The sequence below is a fragment of the Diceros bicornis genome, chromosome 17 (assembly GCF_020826845.1).
Source record: "Diceros bicornis minor isolate mBicDic1 chromosome 17, mDicBic1.mat.cur, whole genome shotgun sequence".
In the NCBI taxonomy this organism is placed as follows: domain Eukaryota; kingdom Metazoa; phylum Chordata; class Mammalia; order Perissodactyla; family Rhinocerotidae; genus Diceros; species Diceros bicornis.
The window spans coordinates 6,396,459-6,415,859 of NC_080756.1; the positions used below are offsets into that span (position 1 = coordinate 6,396,459).

Sequence of the window (19,401 nt, forward strand, 5' to 3'; positions counted from 1 at the left end):
AAAATCCCTTAGGTCCAATTAGCCCCAAGCCAAGAATATTTAGGATCAGATTAAAGACTTAGGTTTGGGGTGACAAGGGTCCTCCAAGCTATCCTAGGTCAAATATCTTAGAACAAGCAAGAAGGTTCTTTGTATACTTAATATTTTACAAGATTTCAGGTAATGAAGTAGAGGAAATCTGGCACCACAGACAAACCGTGCTCTGCCAGGCATACTCTTAACATTTTTCTTTCACCTTTTCCCAGAGGCCCTGAACTAAAAAAGATCTGTCTGAGATGTAGAAGAGCATAAGGCTCAAAAGCAAGGACTCTGAAATCAGAAAGCCTGAGTCTGAAGTCTCCAAAACACTAGATTCTCTTGTGCCTCAGTTTCTAGATCTGTAAAATAAGTATAGTCATTGTACTCATCTCAGGGGGTTAATGAGACCACTAATCAGATGACACATACATAGCACCTAGAACAGCACCTAACACACAGTAAACATCACATAAGTGTTATAAGTCTTTAATTCTTTCCCGGACACTATTTGTAGTGACAATTCCCTTGAGTGAAAAGGCCACGTTGTATTTTTCTTTCTTTTGGTTTCTAAGGACACTTATTCCATTGACTTCCATGTAGGAAGTGCTTGGCAGATACTGGTTGATTTGATTTTGATGTCCCTCCCCATTGCCTGGCCTTTATCTCCCTCCAGGTGACCCCTGATTTGGGAGGGGCCAAGTACTGTGTTCCAGCCCCTGGGCTTTTCTGACATTCATACTCCCTTGTCATACATGGACACTAAACTTGCCTATGTTCCATTTTCATGGGGGTCCTACTCCTAGTAGTACTGGATGAATTAAACACCCACTAGGAAATGGACAATTCCTCAAGCCAACATGATAAGATATATATAACTCATGAAAGAGGGCCTTAGAAGCCAGGTTCCCATGGGAATTTTGGATTTTGTGAGAAGTTGGTGAGGAGTTCCTTTCATAGGTACCCCCAGCTATCCTTGTGACACATCACCAGGTTTCTGCCTATCTGCCACTTTGAATCACAGTCCAAACCCTCCATGGTCTAGTAAATAACCTTGAAATTAACCACTTTCTTCCCATCACCATTCCTTTAGTTTGCAAAGGTTGTTGAAGAACCAGACTGTGCTCTGAAGCACTAGTTCATGCAACTAATATGTGAAGCATGAATTTGCACACCCTTGTAATTCACAGACACTTGGGCCGGACCAAACATCAGGTCCTAGTCTGAGTGCTGGGGGCACGGGCCCTACGCTCACGGCATGGAGACAATGAAAGGATAGCCTCATGCTACCCTCCACCCCAACTTGAAACATGTCTCCAATTTATTTGAGCAACAGCGAAAAACAATCCTTTCTTCTAAATACTACTCTGGATCCCGAAAGAAGCAATCTTAAACCAAAACACACCTGCTGTGGCACACAGTTACTATGCTAGACTAATGAACTGAAACCCTTTAATTGGAAAATATCTGGATTATCAAAAGTGCATCAAAATTCAATAGGTTAAATATACCCCTGGATTCTGTTTCATTAAAAATTTGAAAACAGTGAGAACAGACCTTTGACCCTTGGACAAGAACTGCTAAGTAAGAAAAATGATACCAGTATTAAGGAAAGCAATCAATGTTTCCTTTGTACAAGAGAAAAAAATAACTTTAAAAAATGATATACGTTTGAAAGAAAGTATTTTCCACGTTATTTGAGATCGGCTGATTAAAATTACTTTTGCACAGAGAAGGAGCGTCCCCTCAACTGCTGCAGGTATGGAGTTGGAAAAGGAAAGATGTTTTTTTTCCTCATTAATATGAGCCTATATAAGTTCAAATGATGGTAAAACTTCTAATACATTGCAATAGGATTCTGGGACACTGACCCAAAAGGAAGAAAATGGTTAGAACTTCAATTCAGTTGACATTTATTGAATGTCTCCAATATGTAAACCCAGAAGTGGAATACCAAGCCTATTTTCTAATTGTTTATTATTTATTGTCACTTTGATGTTTCAGATACTTCAAACATAAGTCCAAAATTAATGGTCCCAAAGTTTTTACCTTTTTCCATTATAAAAACAAATTAAGTATACCGACTATTGGAAACATAGAAAACAGAAGGACAAAACCACCACCATTATAATTTGATGTATTTCCTTCAAGTTTGTTTATCTAAACATAAGTCTGAGCTGTAATCATTCCATAATAATAAAGTATCTTTTTCAATTCTGCTTTTTTTCAGTTACCATAAATTTTTCCATGTATTTATATAATTTTCAGAACCATCATTATTAATGGATTCATAATAAGTACCCAGTGAATGTATATTAACTATTCTCCTATTATGTTTTCCAAAGTTTCGACTATTTTCCACCAATCATTCAATCATTTATTTACTTACTCAATTTCTCTAATATGTTTTAAGCACTCTGAACTATTATCACAAATGCTGGTCTAAAGGCATATCTTGCATTTTATGTTGTTTTTTCTCTTTTTTTTTTTTTGTGAGGAAGATCAGCCCTGAGCTAACATCCATGCCAATCTTCCTCTTTTTTGCTGAGGAAGACCAGCTCTGAGCTAACATCTATTGCCAATCCTCCTCCTTTTTTTCCCCTTTTTCTCCCCAAAGCCCCAGTAGATAGTTGTATGTCATAGCTGCACATCCTTCTAGTTGCTGTATGTGGGACGCTGCCTCAGCATGGCCGAAGCAGTGCGTTGGTGCGTGCCTGGGATCCAAACCTGGGCCGCCAGTAGCGGAGCGCGCGCACTTAACTGCTGTGCCACGGGGCCGGCCCCTATGTTGTTTTCTTAAGATCAATTCCTAGACATAAAATTACTAGGATAAAAGTATTGACATTTTTAAGACCCTCTGATACCTATTGGAAGATTATTTTCTAAAAGGGTTCTAATGAATTTATATCGCTTCCAGGATAAAAGGGTCTCTCAAGTTGAATCTGGGGTTCATCCAAGACTTGCTTCTTTTTTTTGAAGGAGAAGTCACCAATCCTATCTATTCTGGCTGATCCAATTTTCTGTATGTCATTAGAATTTTTAAAAAAAAATAAAGATCTAATTATGTCCTTCCTCTGATTAAAACCCTTCAAAAGCTTGCTGTATTTTTTTAGGATAGAGTTCAAATTTCTTAGATCATCCATAACTTCCCCTGTCTGATTAGACTACTGCACCGTCCACAAATCTCAAACTACATCCCTCAGCCTGGTCATAAACCGCTAACTGGAGGTCCTGCCTTCACATCCCTGTGCTCTTCCCGTGCTGTCCCCTCTGCCTGGACTCTCCTTCCTTCTCTGCCTGATACAATCCTATACGCTACTCCGTGAAAACATTCTTGTAACTTCACCTTGTCCCCCAAAGAAAGAAATTAGATCCCGCCTTCTCTGTGATTTGATAACATGTTCACTTATCATCACTCCCAGGCTGTACAATTTAGTGGATAAGCGTTCAAACTCTAAAATCAAACTGCCTAGTTTCAAACTATCTTGTTACAACCTGTGCATAAAGTAATAACTGTGTGAGACCTCAGTTTTTGCAATGGCAAAATGGAGATGCCAGTAGTCTCTACATCACAGAGTTTTATTGGGATGGGCCTTATTAATAAACACTTCACACAAAACCTGGCACACAGTGAGTGGTAAGCTGATAATACTCATTATTATTACACTCATCGCATATCTTTCTTCACAAACAGTGTGTCCTTGAGAGCAGGGCCTACGTCCTAATCACCTCTGTGTTCCTAGGGCCTGCTTTGGGGCCTGGCTCACCGAAGGTGCTAGATCTATGTCTGTGGAATGGATGGGCCCAGAGCTGAGTAAGGCATGGCTTCTGTGCTCCGGAGCTCACAGTCCCATGGAGGAGCCAGAGGTGCCCAAACAGCTCTCCATCAGGACCGCTGGAACAAGCGCCACCCTGAGGGGGCCCTGGCCAGGATCTCTACCCCTGGAAGCCTGCAGGCTTCTCCCTGGAACCTCCCAGAAAGGAGCGAGAGAAAGGCAGAGCCAAGAATGTTATTAATATAACCACATGTGAGTACAGTGAGTAATCAATCAAGTGATCTATGTGGCTGGATTAAATCACCAATTCGGAGGGCTTCTGGCCTCTCATAGAGGCATTTTTTTTTTTAATTGATGTTTTAATAGTTTTTAACATTGTGAAATTTTGGGTTGTACATTTTTGTTTGTCCATCACCATATATATGACTCCCTTCACCCCGTGTGCCCACCCCCTACCCCCATGGCCCCTGGTAACCACAATACAGTTTTCTCACAGAGGCATTTTTGAAGTAAATCTATTGTGATGACCCGTCAAGGAATCCCGACCTTATGCTGAGCCAGAGTGGGAGGAAGAGAGAAAGAGGAAAACCAGATTAAATATTTAATGAGAAGGTTTCAAATGATTTTAGTGTCTTACGCTTGGTGAGTCTTAGATGTAAATTCTAGTTAAAGGGGTCAGTCAGGCCATACTTGCCCAGTGTGTGTGCATTTAAGCTTCCAAAGCTCATGTTCATGCGTCTTTATAATAATAGATTCCCTTAATTCACGCAAACTCTGAAGACAGAGGCAACAGCATCCTCTAAAATGCCTAATGGAGAAAGTTGAGTTGGGCTTAATGGCCTGAACCAAGCTTCTGGGTAATATTTATAGTGTTTCTTATACTTATCAAAATGCACAACTAAATATTAGTGCATGGAATTAGCCTCATGATCTACTTCATTCCCAAGGAGAAAAATAATCCATATTCTCTTAGACAAAACTCCATGCCACTAGAAAATGTAGGAAATTGGAAAGAATCATAGATGCAGAGGAACTAGAGGTTCATTATGAAACAAGACAAAATTAATCTTAAAGGAAACATCTGGGACATCTAGAATATTTACTAATGTAGTTGCTGAGCAAACGTGGCATTCGGCAGCCAGGTGAGCAAGGTCTGCTGTTGCTGTGTTCCACCCTGCGAGCAGACATTCGGAAAGGTGCAAAGTACACCAAAGTCACTCATAACTTCCAGGTCTACACAGCACTTGAATAGACAGATTAAGGAACTCAAGATTGAAATTTAAAATCCTATAGGGAATAAAGTAGATGAAACAACTATTTTCATTTTCAGCTTGCATTTCCTTAACTCTTCAAGAAACACAATTTTTCATACCAGCGTTATTTCTCTATTCAAAGCAAGGACAAATTGAAAATACCTTTTCAGTGTCACTAAATGAATAATCACTTAGGCATAAACACTCAGTGGTTGATGTAAACAAACCTACCCAATGAGAATCAAAATGTGTTATGAAACTCTGGATCAAACTGCAATATAATTAACTAAAAAATATCAAAAATATATTTCCAGACCATTTTTCAATATGCTGAACTTTATAAAAATTTAATAACTCAGCTTTATGAACAATTTCTTAATATGACCATAGTAATATGTTTTCTTTAGTACATGAACCTGAGTCTATGAATTTATCTCTAAAGCCAACTGACTTTCTCTCCTCCAACAGGCGGGACTGTGCAGAGATCCTAAGACACACTGCTCCCCAGCGTGACCCCAGAGCTTACATCTGTGGCATAGTTGGCTGGGATTGTGAGCACAGTCTGTGGTGAAGCAAACTAGACCACATTGTGTAGAAAACCCATGACCTTAGGCTTAATAGCACTGCGGTAAGAAAAATCCAGAGACTATTTACAAAAATAAATCAATAAGTAGGAGATTTGCTCATTTATTAGTCATCTACTGAATGAGTAAGTAAAAGGCAGAGATTCTTTGAGATACTGATAAAAGTTCATTCGTTCATACACTCACTCATGCATCCTTCTTTCATTCTAGCAGTTTTTATGCAGACCTTCCACGGGCTGAGGATAGAAAAGTGGCTTTACAGAACAAAACAGTTCCAACCCAGTCTGATTTATGCTTATTCAAATAATTTAAACCAAGTAAAATCTCTATATATAACTCTCGAACCAAACCTAAAATTTAATAAACTAATCAATCCTTAAGAATTTAACCTAAATCAGAAACTTCCTCTAAAGATCTATACTTAGCCTAACAGGAATAGCATCATTTCAGAACTACAACTGGTTGACTGGTCTATAGACTTAACAATGCGTTTAAGTAAAGGTCACCTAAGGAACAGAAAAAGAAACAAAACCCCGGGAGGTAAGTGTCCTTGTCACTAGGAACTTCGTTCCTTGAAAACAACCAGAGAAATTTAGAAAACTCTTGTGACTTGTGGGCAAATGCATATGGGATGACAGCCTCCTTGAAAGGGGAGGAAAAAAAGACCCCAAAACCTTCGAGATGGGTTACGGTCAGACTATTGAAATATCTTTTACTTCTCTGAGCTGTTTCCTCATCTGTAAAATGGAGAAGATTACAATATATACTCCCTAGGGTTCTCATGAGGATCAAATGAGATATCCATTGTTATATGCTAACAGAGGGCCTGGCACATTCTGAACACTCCATAAATGTAAATTCTAACTGTCATTACGATGGATTATCAGCTCAGCGTCATACTCTCATGTCATCTCATCAAGTCACTCTCCATTTTTCTAAATACTGATGCAACAGCCCATTCACATCAACTTTCAAATCAGTCTGTCTCAGATAGTCACTTCCAGATAATTCAAAACCTACTTTCTGGAATACTTAATTGTGTTTGAGGTCCTATACCAAGGAGGATAAAGTCCATTCCAGAGAATACTGCAAAGTGACAACAAAGCAGAACTCGCATTCTCAGCTAGCCCTTGCTGACTTCAGACTGCAGCAACTGTCAGGAGGTCTCCCTAAGGATACAGTGAAACCTGTCTCCACTTCAGTTCTACGAATTGGTCTGACCTCCTGTAGACTTACAGAGCTAGTTAATCTAAGCTACCTTCAAAGACAGCCATTGTGTCCTAGCGCAGGCTCATTTTCTCTGTGCTAAAGATTCCCTACATCTTCAACTATTCCTTATATGACACAGCTTAAAGAAATGAGAGGGAGTTCTTTTGCCTCCTAGATAACTGTTCATTGTCTTGCCCATGGTGATATTAAGGACACTTTCTTGATCCTTCAAGGACTAGAGGCTAAGATCTTGGGAAGATCAGGAGGCAACACACACCTCCCAGTGACGTGCAGTCACTTGCAATTGCCCTTTCTTGTGGAGCCAGTCCAGACCCATGTCTGCGTGGTTACTGTGAGCCCAGGAATCCTGGAATCATTGTTAAGATTCTTTTTCCGTTTCCGATAGACTAAAGAGCCATCAGCTAAAGGAGTAGAAGCCTTAAGAAAATCTGAGTAGGATGGACTGAATAGAATTTTCTGGTTTTAAATTGCTGACAGACGTTTTATAAAACAACAACAACAAAAAACCATTCGATTCATTCTTAATCTACACGGACGAGAACTTTTTGAAGCCAATATCATTTCAAGTATAGAACTACTCTGTGGCCATGATTCATGACAGAGCAAAAATTACCACCCAGATTACTAATGCAACAGCTTCCTCACATTCCAATTTACTCTTCACAATGCTTTCAAAAAACAAAGCTGATTATGTCATATCCCTGATTACAAATCTCCCTTGTCTTCCTTAGGTGCTTAGTTGACAACACACCAATTCCTCAAACTGAGAATCAAAATTCTTGCACTCCCGCCCCCACTTGCCCCTAATCAAACCTGCCTTTCTAGATCTCAGATAGCTGTTATCCTACTATGTACACTTCACCATACTACAGGCTACACTCCTAACCAGCCAGCTGTGTATCTGATGTGAGCTTGAGGTCCAGGCAAAAATGAGGTGGCCTAATGCATGTTTACAACTCACTATCGTAGAGTTGGGTAGATGGGGCCACCAAAAGCCCCATCTACCATCACCTTCCCCTAGCATCATTTCCTAGACATGTGCTAGGCTTGATCAGAACCCCAGGCCCTTGTCCTTTGCAGTTCTCTCTATATAGAAGAATGTACTTCCTCTGTTTCCTCTGGAAAACCTCACCAAGTTGAAGATGTTGATCAAATGCCACTTACACTGTGAAGCCTTTATAATCCATTTTCCTAGGCAATGTGCCTCACTCAATCCTTTCTGCTCTTGTGGTCTTGGGTCCTATCTCTGTAACAGTAGTTACTAATTTACAATGTAATTTTTATCTTTACACTTCCTTTCCTTACTGGATTGTAAACTTCTTTGGGGTACTAATTGAGGATTTGTGTCTTACTCACTTTTGTGACCTTGGAACCCACCACTGTGCCTGTCACATAATGATAATAAAGTTTGTTGAATGAATAATGAAACAGAATGTCTACTCTATTTCAGAAAAGAAAGCTGATTTCAGTAAAGTTTCAAAAAAAAATGAAAAGATAAGGAAAAGTAGAAGTTACAATGGATTTATTATGACTGTTCAGTTGAATTATAAGACCTTGCCAAATAATAAAAGAAAATTATTTTGGTAGACCCTTGCAATCTCCATCTTTAGAGTTTAAAGAGATGAAATTTTTATGAGCATGTTTATTCAAGCCAGCACATTAGCTAATTATGGTTCTGTGTTCACTTGAAACTATCAAAGTCTAAAAAGTAAAAATGGTGCATGTACTTATTTACTATCAATTATTGAACATTATTGATTTTTCTCAATCTTAGTAGTTCATATATCCAGTGTCAAAATTTTTTATTTTTATAAGTTTCTAGGTTGATCTGACAAAGCATTCAGCTGGTAAAATTTCTGCTTGTTTCTACTTAATTGCTTCTCTAACAAGGAGAAATTTTTTTCCCTTTCCTTGAGATTTAAAAGGTACTGAAATCATTGACAACCATATTCAGTATCTGTTGGCAATTGCATATTTTTTGGTTGCTATAATTCAAATATCACAGTGTTTCTTAATTCAAATATTTGCCATATGAGCAATATCCCCCAATATGGTATGTCTTGCAGCTGCTGGAAATCTTTTAGAATCCTACCATGTGGAATTAAACATAGTCTTCAAATGGTAAGAAACCTTGGCTGGCAACCAGAATACTGTTCTCAGGTTGCTTTAGACTTTGTTGATCTCAAATGCAGACACCTCGACATATGGTAGGAATGTTCTCTCCTCATCAGTTCTTTTCTTAAGGCTGCAATTTCCTTCTTGGATGAGGAGAATGAGTAAGGATTCAGTGCCTATGGCTCTTTGAAAATGAATTTTATTAAGTGTTAATCTTTTATAAATAACTGAACCTAAACAAATCTGGTACTGAACAATATTTTTTTTACTCCTCTTTATGGGAGGTGAGGACGGGGTATCTTTTGACCTACTCCACGTTTGTTAACTTAATCTAGAGTTGTAAACCCTGTGATTGAAAAACAAACCAAATTGGAGCATTTCTTTAAAGAAAATATCTGTTGGGGTGAATGGAGGACTCAATTTGGATCAATGGTTCTCAACCCGGGCCAATTCTCCCTACAGGGGACATTTGGTAATATCCGAAGACATTTTTGGTTGTCACAACCAGTACGGTGATACTGGCACTCAGTAGGTAGAGAAATTCATAGTCATCCAATTGTTTTTTTTCCCATAAGTAATATATCATTTTTCTCTGGCTGCTTTCAATGTTTTTTTCTTTGTCTTTAGTTTTCAGTTTGATTATGATATGTCTGAGTATAGACTTCTTTGGATTCATCTAATTTGGGTTTCTTAAATGTGTAACCTTATCCCATTTGCCAAATTTGGGAAGTTTTCTTTCAATTCTTTTTTTAAATATTTTTTCTGCAAGCACTTTCTCCTCTCCTTCAGGGATTCTGCTGTCACAAATGTCAGATCTTTTGGTATTGTCCAAAGGTCCCTGAGGCATTGATCATTTTTATTTTCTAATCTTTTTTCTCTCTGTTGTTCAGACTGGATGATTTCTATTAATCTGTCTTCAAGATTAACAGAAATTAAGCTGACTCTTCCCTCCGTTATCTCCATTCTGCTATTGAACCCATCCAGTGAGGGTTTTTTTTTTTTTTTTGGTTACTGTATTTTTCAGTTCTAAAATTTCCATTTGGTTATTTATAACTTCTATTTATTTGCAGAGACTTACTATCTTTCCATTCATTTCAAGAGTGTTTGCCTTTACTTCTTGGAATATTTTTATCATGGTTGCTTTAAAAAATGTTATTAGATAATTCCAACATTTGTGTCATTCAGAATTGACGTCTGTTAATTGTCTATTCCCATGTGAGTTGACGTTTTCCTGGTTCTTTCTATGCTGAGTAATTTTGGTCTGTATTCCGGATATTCTGAATATTATTTTTCTGAGACTCTGGGTCTTGTTTAAACTGTGTTTAGAATGTTGATGTTTCTGTTTTATCAGGAAATCAACCTGGCTAGACTCAGGATGCAAATTCTGACCAGCCTTCTATGGGTTGTGGTTTCAATGTCAGTTCTGTTTCCAACACTTTGTAGCACTATTTGGATCTGTCCTGCTATGCACCACCCAGTGGCCAGTCTGAAACCTAGGCAGTGGTCTATTCCTTAGTTCAGTTCTCAAAGTCTTTGGTAGGCACACTGCTTAAGATCAGACCCAAGCATGCGCAGCTCAGGGGTGAGCCCAGCAGTTTATAAAGAATGTTATGGGATCATTTATTTTTTTATTTTTTTGTGAGGAAGATTAGCCCTGAGCTAACATCTGTTGCCAATCCTCCTCTTTTTTGCTGAGGAAGACTGGCCCTGGGCTAACATCCGTGCCCATCTTCCTCTACTTTATATGTGCGATGCTGCCACAGCATGGCTTGACAAGTGGTGCATAGGTCTGCACCCGGGATCCGAACCTGTGAACCCCGGGCTGCTGAATTTGAGCGCACAAACTTAACCACTACTCCACTGGGCCGACCCCTGGGATTGCTTTTTTTTAATCTTCACCCTCTCTATAACCTCCCTAGTATTTTTTGGTTTCTTAGAACACCTCTTTTCAGTTCCCTGACCAGAAAGCTGGTACTTTAGTTATTCCACTCTGTCACAAACTTCCCATGACTGATTTCTCCCTCTTGGGAAGTAGATTGCACAAAATAGTGTTGCTTAAATCCAGCCTTGTTATTTCTGGCTCTTGCTGAAATGCATTGAAATTTCTGTTATGTGGATGACACTCATCTCTGGTTTCTAATATAGACGTAAGTATTATTTATTCATTCAATAAATATTTACTGAGCATCTGCTACATGCAGTCACTGTTTCTGTGAACAACACAAGGTTCCTTCCCTCAGGAACTTACATTTAAATTGAGGGGCGACCGTGGCTTAGTGGTTAAGTGCGTGCACTCTGCCGCTGGCGGCCCGGGTTCAGATCCGGGCGTGCACTGACACACTGCTTCTCCGGCCATGCTGAGGCCGCGTCCCACATACAGCAACTAGAAGGATGTGCAGCTGTGACATACAACAATCTACTGGGGCTTTGGGGGGAAAAAATAAATAAAAAAAAATAAATAAAATAAATAAATTGAGGGGCGACAGCAAGTGAAAACGTACTAAGTAAATATATAATATGTCAGAAAGGGATAAGTGCTACAGGGAAAAAGAAAGCTGGGGAAGGGAAGAGGGGATATACACTTTCATTCAGAGTGAGGTGGGAGCCAACAGAATGAGCACAGGGGTAATGGGATCTGCTTGAAGTTAAAAGGATTGTTCCAGTTTCTCCTCTTGATGTATGTGATCAGTCACTTCAAAGACAACTTGGGAGGTGAGGCAGTTGGAGTCCACGTGCAAGCTGCCATCTTGCTCAGAAGTTCCCTGATTCCATATCTTTTCATTTCAGTCATCCTAATACTGTATGATCATAGCATAGTTTTCAAGTATACCTGGTGACTAGGCTAATTTTCCATTAATATATAGCATTTGGGGCTGAATTAGTTACTGGATATAGTTCCCCACTTCTTTACTGTAAACACTGACTGGTCTACTCTGGGTCAAGTTTCTTTAAGGTTTTAGTTTACAATAAATAATTGCTTTCTTGTGTGTCTTATACAATAGGTTCATTGTACAAAAATCAGAAACTAGAGATAAGCAAAAAGAAGAAAATAAAAATAATTCAGAGAGACCCATTTAAAATAATTTTGGTATATACACTTCTAGATTTTTTTTAAATCATAAATAAGTTTCAAGTGCTTTTCAACAACTATTCTCATTGTAGTTATGGGTTCAACTACTAACAGGAGAGACAGGAGAGTGTCGGTACCACCATATCATGCTGTGTGACAAAATGTCTAACTTCGCTGATGTCAGGTTTTTTTAAATTACAGTCATACGTCGCTTAACAATGGGGATACGTTCTGGGAAATGTGTCATTAGGTGATTTCACTGTTGTGTGAACATAATAGAGTGTACTTACACAAACCGAGATGGTATAGACTACTACATACTTAAGCTATAGGGTACTAATCTATGGGGCCATTGTTGTGTACGTGGTCCATCTTTGACTGGCACGTCGTTATGTGGAACACAATCTTACATCACTTTCCCCAGGGAGACACACATATATCATCTGCTTAACGTCCTCTTTAAAAGTCTTTAACAAAGCTTCTGAACTGATGATGAATGCTCTTACCTAGTAACTTACCTGCTAAATTTATAGCCAGGTCAATCACACATGTCCTGTTGTCATTAAGTAATAAAGGCAACAGCATAAATGCAAGAACAGCAGCACCAACAACTGCCATTTATTAAGCACCTACTACGTGCCAGCCATCCTGATAAGCAATTTACACATACAAATTAAAAATATTTTCTAAAGTATTTCAGAAAATTACATCATTGTAAGAAATGACAGCTTGGTTTTGATTTATTTCTAGAAAAATGAGCTAGCTATAGGGTTGATAAAACTCAAGAGAACCAGTTAGTAGTGTTAGCCTGAACTATTCTCACTTATTTATCCAGGCCCCATCAATAATTAAGTGTCCCTGGAGGCCACCAGAATACCATTTAATTCTTCTGCTACACTGCACTAAAATGCTCTGAAAAAGTTCCACTTGTTATATTATTTATTACTATTGCATCAGCATACCAAATCACAGATGGTAGCTGTTTGCTAATAAAATAGTCAATTTATTTTTCAGGGGATAGATTACTCATTAGTAAATCACAGCCATGACCATCTTTACTCCAGAGAGGCAAAAGGTAAGAATTTCATCCAAAGCATGAAATTCTAATGCCACCCTTTGACCTAACAATTCTATTTCAAGGAATGTAGCATAAGAAAAAAATATCATAGATGTGTGAAAGATTTAAATGTCCAATAACAGGAAAATAACATGGCCACGCAGACAGTGAAACAGTATGCAGGCATGAAGTATCCTATTATAAAAGATTATTTCCTGACATGCAAAATGCTAACAATATTTTACATAAAAAGGGCAGGTTCCCAAGCTATATGTAATGAAATCTCAATTTTGTAAAGTACATATGTATGTACATTTGTATACTACACATATATGTTTATATATACGAATACTGAAAAGACATAGCCCAAAATATTAACAGTAAGTAGTGTTAATATGGATAACTTTTATTTCCATTTTTATCTTTTTTCAGTGTTTTCTAAATTTATACAATGAATATATATTTTAATATACAAAAAGAAATAGACTCTTTCATATATGTATCGGTTAATTTTCAGATTTTTTTAAACTTATGGACCTTTTCTTCAAAGTAAGGTTAGAGCCTTAGAGATCTGTAGTAGACTGCTATCTTTTATTAATTTATATTAAAACATCTGTTTGAATATATTAACTTATTTTAAATGGTCTCAATGAAAATAAAGGATTTTTTCCCCATGAAACGTCTTTGTTTTCTTTCATATTGGGGTATTTAAATAGATCATGATTGGCTTTGATCAAAATAAAAAATGACTATAAATTTCCAAATCTCACTAATAATCTCTCCTTCCTTTCGGAGTAGGCCACACAATCAATAATACCATAAGTGGCTTAATTTAATTCCCGTGAGTCTGAATCTGATAAGCTATGGCATTTATGCCAAAGGAGGGTAATTCTCAGTGGCTTGGGGCCAGTCTCTGCTGCTTTAAATTGCTGCCTATAACTTGGATGATTGATAGATTTTGCTGCCTCATCCAGAACTATCATCCTTCATGATTTTCATAAGAAATGAACAGAGCCAAGAACCATAGTGTCCCAATTCTCAGAAGTGTCTGACCTACGCATTGAGTAACATCTCCAGTTACCACCAAAAAACATCAACAGTCATATACTATCTAAGACATATGGGCAAAGACAAGAATATGTACCAGCGAGCCTGGCTCTGCAATTTGTTTCTTCATCCCTGAAATGTGGATGATAATACCTGTTCACGGGGCAGCTATGAGGATGTGTGAGCTAATGTGTGAAAAACACAGAGCACGATGCTTGGCGCACAGTTAGAATTCAGTTAAGTGGTGGTGTACAGATGTCATTATTATTGGTGAAGAAACAAAATAAATTATACTTGTACACATATTTATGCAAACCAAGGAAGGACAAAAACATTTTAATAACTTGAAAACAATCCACAGAGAAATGACAGACTTTGAGATACTTTAAAACACACAGAGATAATTTAACATATTCAAATGATACCATTTTATGGTGCTCCCTCTGAACTACATACTTCTATTAACTTTCCTAAATTGGTAAATAAGATCATGTGATAAGGGGCTCAAATACAGTGATTACTGCAAGCTGGCTGTGGTCCTCCCTGCGACTGTGGCTGCTGACATTGATTACATTTTATGTGGAGCATACGAACTGGACACTTGCTGGCTGCAGCACCAAACCAGATGCAGAACACTCTCTTTCAGCGTGAGTCATGGAAAGAAGGCAGCACAACCTCATCACTCCAGGAGACAGGGCTGGAGAAGAGGGCAAGAGGCACCTCACCACCCCTTGTTCTTTGGGAAAGAAGTGAGGGCTAATAATGAAACCAACCCATGTGTACAAGGAGTCTCTAATTTCTGACTTTCTCCTAAAATGGCAAAGCAGAACTTAAGAGAGTAAAAGCAGAGTCCTACTCTGTCCAAGCTTACATTCTCCATACCTAACAGAGGTCTGGAATAGAATAACTCTCACTGTCGAATGAATGAAGAAATCAAAGAAGCCTCCAAATTAAGACTCTCTCTGTGAAATGGCTGTGGGGGACCTGAAAGGCAGCGGCGGGGTTGACCAACACAAGTATTCACTGGGTTATTCCCTGATTTTTCACTAACTGTTGGAAAATGTGAGGACCAAAATTTTAATTGAGCTACCAGCAAGGATGTTGTGAGGGCATTTCTCAGAGTCCATTTACAAATATGGTTTGAAACTTCATAATAAGCGATACACAAACAACATGTGATGATTCGGATGTGTTTATCACAGTTGTGGCATGTATTCTCCTTAGAATGAGGGTACATTTAGTATACTCTCACCTTACATAATTACTGCAGGTGTATGGAATAAGTGTTTACAATATAGATCATAATAAAGATAACAGCCAAAAGTTAGGACTTATAAAGTCCAGATGCTGGGCTAAGTGGATTTCCATGTAAGAACCATGAATCCTCCACACAATTACCTGAAATAGCTTACTATATCTACTTTACAGATGCAGAAACTGAGGCTGAAGAGGTTTACAAATACTCCAAGTCCACATTGCTACCAACAGTGGCAAAGCCAAGATCCATACCCAAAATATCTGATTTCAGAGCCTAAAAGATGAATCACTATGTTATTCTGACCAACAGGCTTCATTTATAGCTCTAAAGGCATAAATATGAAATAATCAATATTTGAATAATTGTGTATTGTTGTTGTTTTTAAAAAGCTTCTCTTTTTCTGCCAGCTGAAAACCCTCTGTCAAGCACAGACAACTATTTCTATAACTGGTTCTGATGTGATTAAAATTTAAGTCCTGAAGCTGTTCCCTATACCTATGCATGGAATTAGGTATTCCTATAAATATCTTCCTGATTATTATATCCGTTTGGATACAAAAACATTCCTGGTATTACCTGCTCCAAACTCTTTGACGCAACAGTTTGGGTAAGAGGATTCTCTCCCACTGAGGAAACAGAAGACGATGCAGCTGTGTAAGAGGCTGACCCTGCCATGCACCCAGCATCTCTCATCTCCATACAGACGTGGGGATATTTTTGAAAAATGAGGAAGTCTTGAAACCCTCTCCCAAGATTATGCTCACTAAGGACTCCACAGCAGTTCTAGAGGTCACTTCAGACTGGGTCTGATGATTTCTTTCCATTCTGATAGTAAAGATGCTTCTGGAATCATAACAATGGAAGAAGAGCAGGAGAAGAGGATGGTGATGATAAAAAAAAGCAGAAGGACTAGTTTTACTTTTTAATCTAAAGGGACCTGAGGTTCTCGGGACTTGACAGATATGGGTCCTGACTTCCTGTTCTCTCAGATGACAAATGTGTCCTATGTGGGCTGATCTGGCTCCTCAGTAAGCTCCAGTCTCTCCCCTTTGCCCTCTGCCTCTCTTGTTCTTTCTTTTTCCAGCAATATATACATGGAAAGGCGGGGTGTACAGTCTGCTGGGTTTGCTTGAGGAAGGTTGAATTTGAAACCTGTGACTGTTAACTTTCCAGCTGGTCAGCTATGGTTAGGAGGGAGAAGGCTGCCCCACTAAATGCTGAAGTAACCAAGCGTCCGCTATCAATAGGCAGCTTCCAAGGATTAAAATTCTTTGAGTCCCAGAAAATCTGGATAAGAAGAGAATTTCTAGGTGGCAAACAAGCAGGCATAGTGTGTGTGTGTGTGTGTGTGTGTGTGTGTATTTACTGTACAATCTCCAGACCCTCTCTTCAAGAGTCAAGAACTTATTCCCCCAACTACTGGGAATATTGGCTGCTGGCTGTTGAAACTCACAGCTGATCCCTCTCTGGGAATCACCCTTGGGAATTACCCTCACCAAAGGGAGCTGCCTCACGCCAAGGTTACTGAGCCCCGCCCCAGGGTAGCTCAAATCCAGTGACTGCAAAGCAAAGGCGAGGGCTGCTTGCCTGGATATGAGAGCCATCCCAGCTCCAGGGCTCCTGTAGGTTCGGCTTGGCCCTCTGCCCAGTCCTGCCGTCCCCACTCCCTTAGAGAGTGGAGAGCACTCGCTTGAATCACCTCCCAAGATCACAAAGCTAGGAAACAGAAGAGTTTGGATTCAAATCCAAATCCATTTGACTCTCAGCCATAGGCCGTTGACTTTGAGTTACAAAATACATATCCTTACATCTTAGCAAGACATACAAAGTCCCTTTTTATATGACCTTCCTGGCCTCACATCCCACCACTCATTCCCATACAACTCCTGGTCCAGCCACATCAACTCTTTCCTTTCCCTGGACATGTCATGCTTTTGCTCTCCCTGGAATAGCTCATTGCCCTTGTCTGCTTGATGACCGCCTCCTTCTCCTACAGCTCTCACTTCAAGTGTCCCCTCCTCTGTGAAGAATTTCCTCACCCCTCAGTAGGGTTAAATCACTTTCACTCTCCCAAGGCAGGCTGTGCTCCCTGCAGCGTGGTAACTGCTAATTACTGTAATGAGTTCCTTGCAGGCAGGGACGTGTCTTCTAACTCTGCTTCCCAGCCAGGCATTTTAAAGATGTCTTGTTGAATGGATAAATAAACAAACTCAACTGAGGCGCTGGTCTCACATGTCCAGGCTGAATGGTTGCCAGCACCCCCATGACTGGGAAGCATCATATAGCGCTATCCAAATTTGGATAAACTGTGACCTTCTTGAGCACAAGAAGTTTTTCTTCATCTATGTAGCCTTTCCAAGACCTAACACCATCTCCTGCTCATAGAAGATGCTCAAAAAAACCCACCAAAACAAAGGAGGTCTTGGCTGAAAGGGCTCACGCATGAGAACATTACTTCCCTTTCATGGCTCAGTCTAAACTGTTTTTTAAAATCTCTACTTTTTAAGATACGTAGGATATTTCTCTACTTATTTTATTCTTAATTAATAGGCTCTTAGTTCCAAGTTTTTTAAATTGCTCCTTTGTTTGAAACATTTTTTTCTCCTATTTAATAGAGCAAAAGATGACTTAGAGTTTGCTAAATTCCATTTCAGGTCAGAAATCGAATCTAATGTGGATACATCAAACATAAGTAAGAAGTTTTCCAGCTGGCCTGCTTAACACCACATCTTTGTTTTTTAAGGGGTTTCTTTGAACCATAAATATGTCATTAATCTATAAGGTGATTTTTTTCCCCACTTTTTGAAACTAATAATTACGTAGAGGTACAGATATTGGTATAGGCACCAATCACCACTAGCACAAAGCTGAAGGGGGCGGGGGGAGAACCCTTGTCCTATAAACATAAAAACCGAAAGCCAGTCTTATTGGGCAAGTGGCTGCATTCTCTACACAGGAAATGGTCCAATTTTGTTATTATTCTCAACAAAAATGTCCAAACAACAGAAAAATTGCTGAGAGCTGGCTGAGACTAATAACAATGATAAGAAGCCTTAAAAGCCCAGTTCTTATTTTTTTAATGGATTTGGGAAGGAGGAAGCTCTCTGGCAACGTAAGGCACAGAATTTTCTGTGCCCTGTGGAATTTTTTTCATGTCACTCTCTCATACTCCACTGCTGGTCTGGTGGGAGTGAGAAAAAACCGTGATAACATTTTCCCAAGAGAGCAGCACATCTGGTTATCTTGTTCTTCACAAGTCTCTGATCATGGATGAGCCCCAAACACAGAATTTAAGGCTTTTCCTCTCTGGTCTGATTTTTCATAACTGCAGGCAGTCCCTTCCTAAGGACAGAAGTGCAATTTGCAGGTACATTTCATTTCAAAATTTTGCCCACATTGTTCAGGTCACAGATTGAGTGATTGACAACTCTGTAAGTAGGCCTGCTCAAGTTTAACTTTTTATTCTGCATCTTTAAAATATTCATTCATTTATTTTTTTACCTAATATTTATCGAGTACTGTTAAGTATTTAAGGCACTAGATCCTTCCCAGTTGTGGCTACAGGCACAGTGGTTAGGAAAGGCCACGGCGGCAGGATTTACGGAGTGTACCTTCTTAAACATCCTGGTGCAATCCTCGCTTATCTGCATGAACCGCATAATCACGTTGTTCAGATAGATGTCGCTCAAGGTAGCATGGTCTTTGCTTTCTCTCCTCACTTGGTTCAGGAGCAAATACCAGCAGTTCACTGGAGACAACAAGTTCTGGTCTTTCCTAAGGAGCGAAGACAGACAGATTACCGTCAACTTCAAAGGTGCCCCAATCAGCTGAGGGAAGTCACCCAGGCAAACCAGGAGTCAGAGCAGATGGGGGTTGTTGCTGTTCCTTCTCCCCTGGGCATTGCTCACACCAGGACACTCGACAGCCAGCAGAACAGCCTTCCAGGCTGTGACGGCACAAAGCCAGCAATCCCCTAGGCCTGGAGGATAAATCTTG

At 39.3% G+C, this 19,401-nt stretch overlaps 1 protein-coding gene across 4 annotated transcripts in view; it reads right to left on the reverse strand.

The window, feature by feature from the left end:
* SRGAP1 (SLIT-ROBO Rho GTPase activating protein 1) overlaps window positions 1-19,401 on the reverse strand; it is a 238,795-nt gene that overhangs the window by 102,844 nt on the left and 116,550 nt on the right. For all 4 annotated transcript variants that reach the window (XM_058557730.1, XM_058557729.1, XM_058557731.1 and 1 more), the window contains exon 3: window positions 19,017-19,179. In XM_058557730.1, the coding sequence (XP_058413713.1) occupies window positions 19,017-19,179 (163 nt within the window). The remainder of the gene's footprint in view (window positions 1-19,016; window positions 19,180-19,401) is intronic.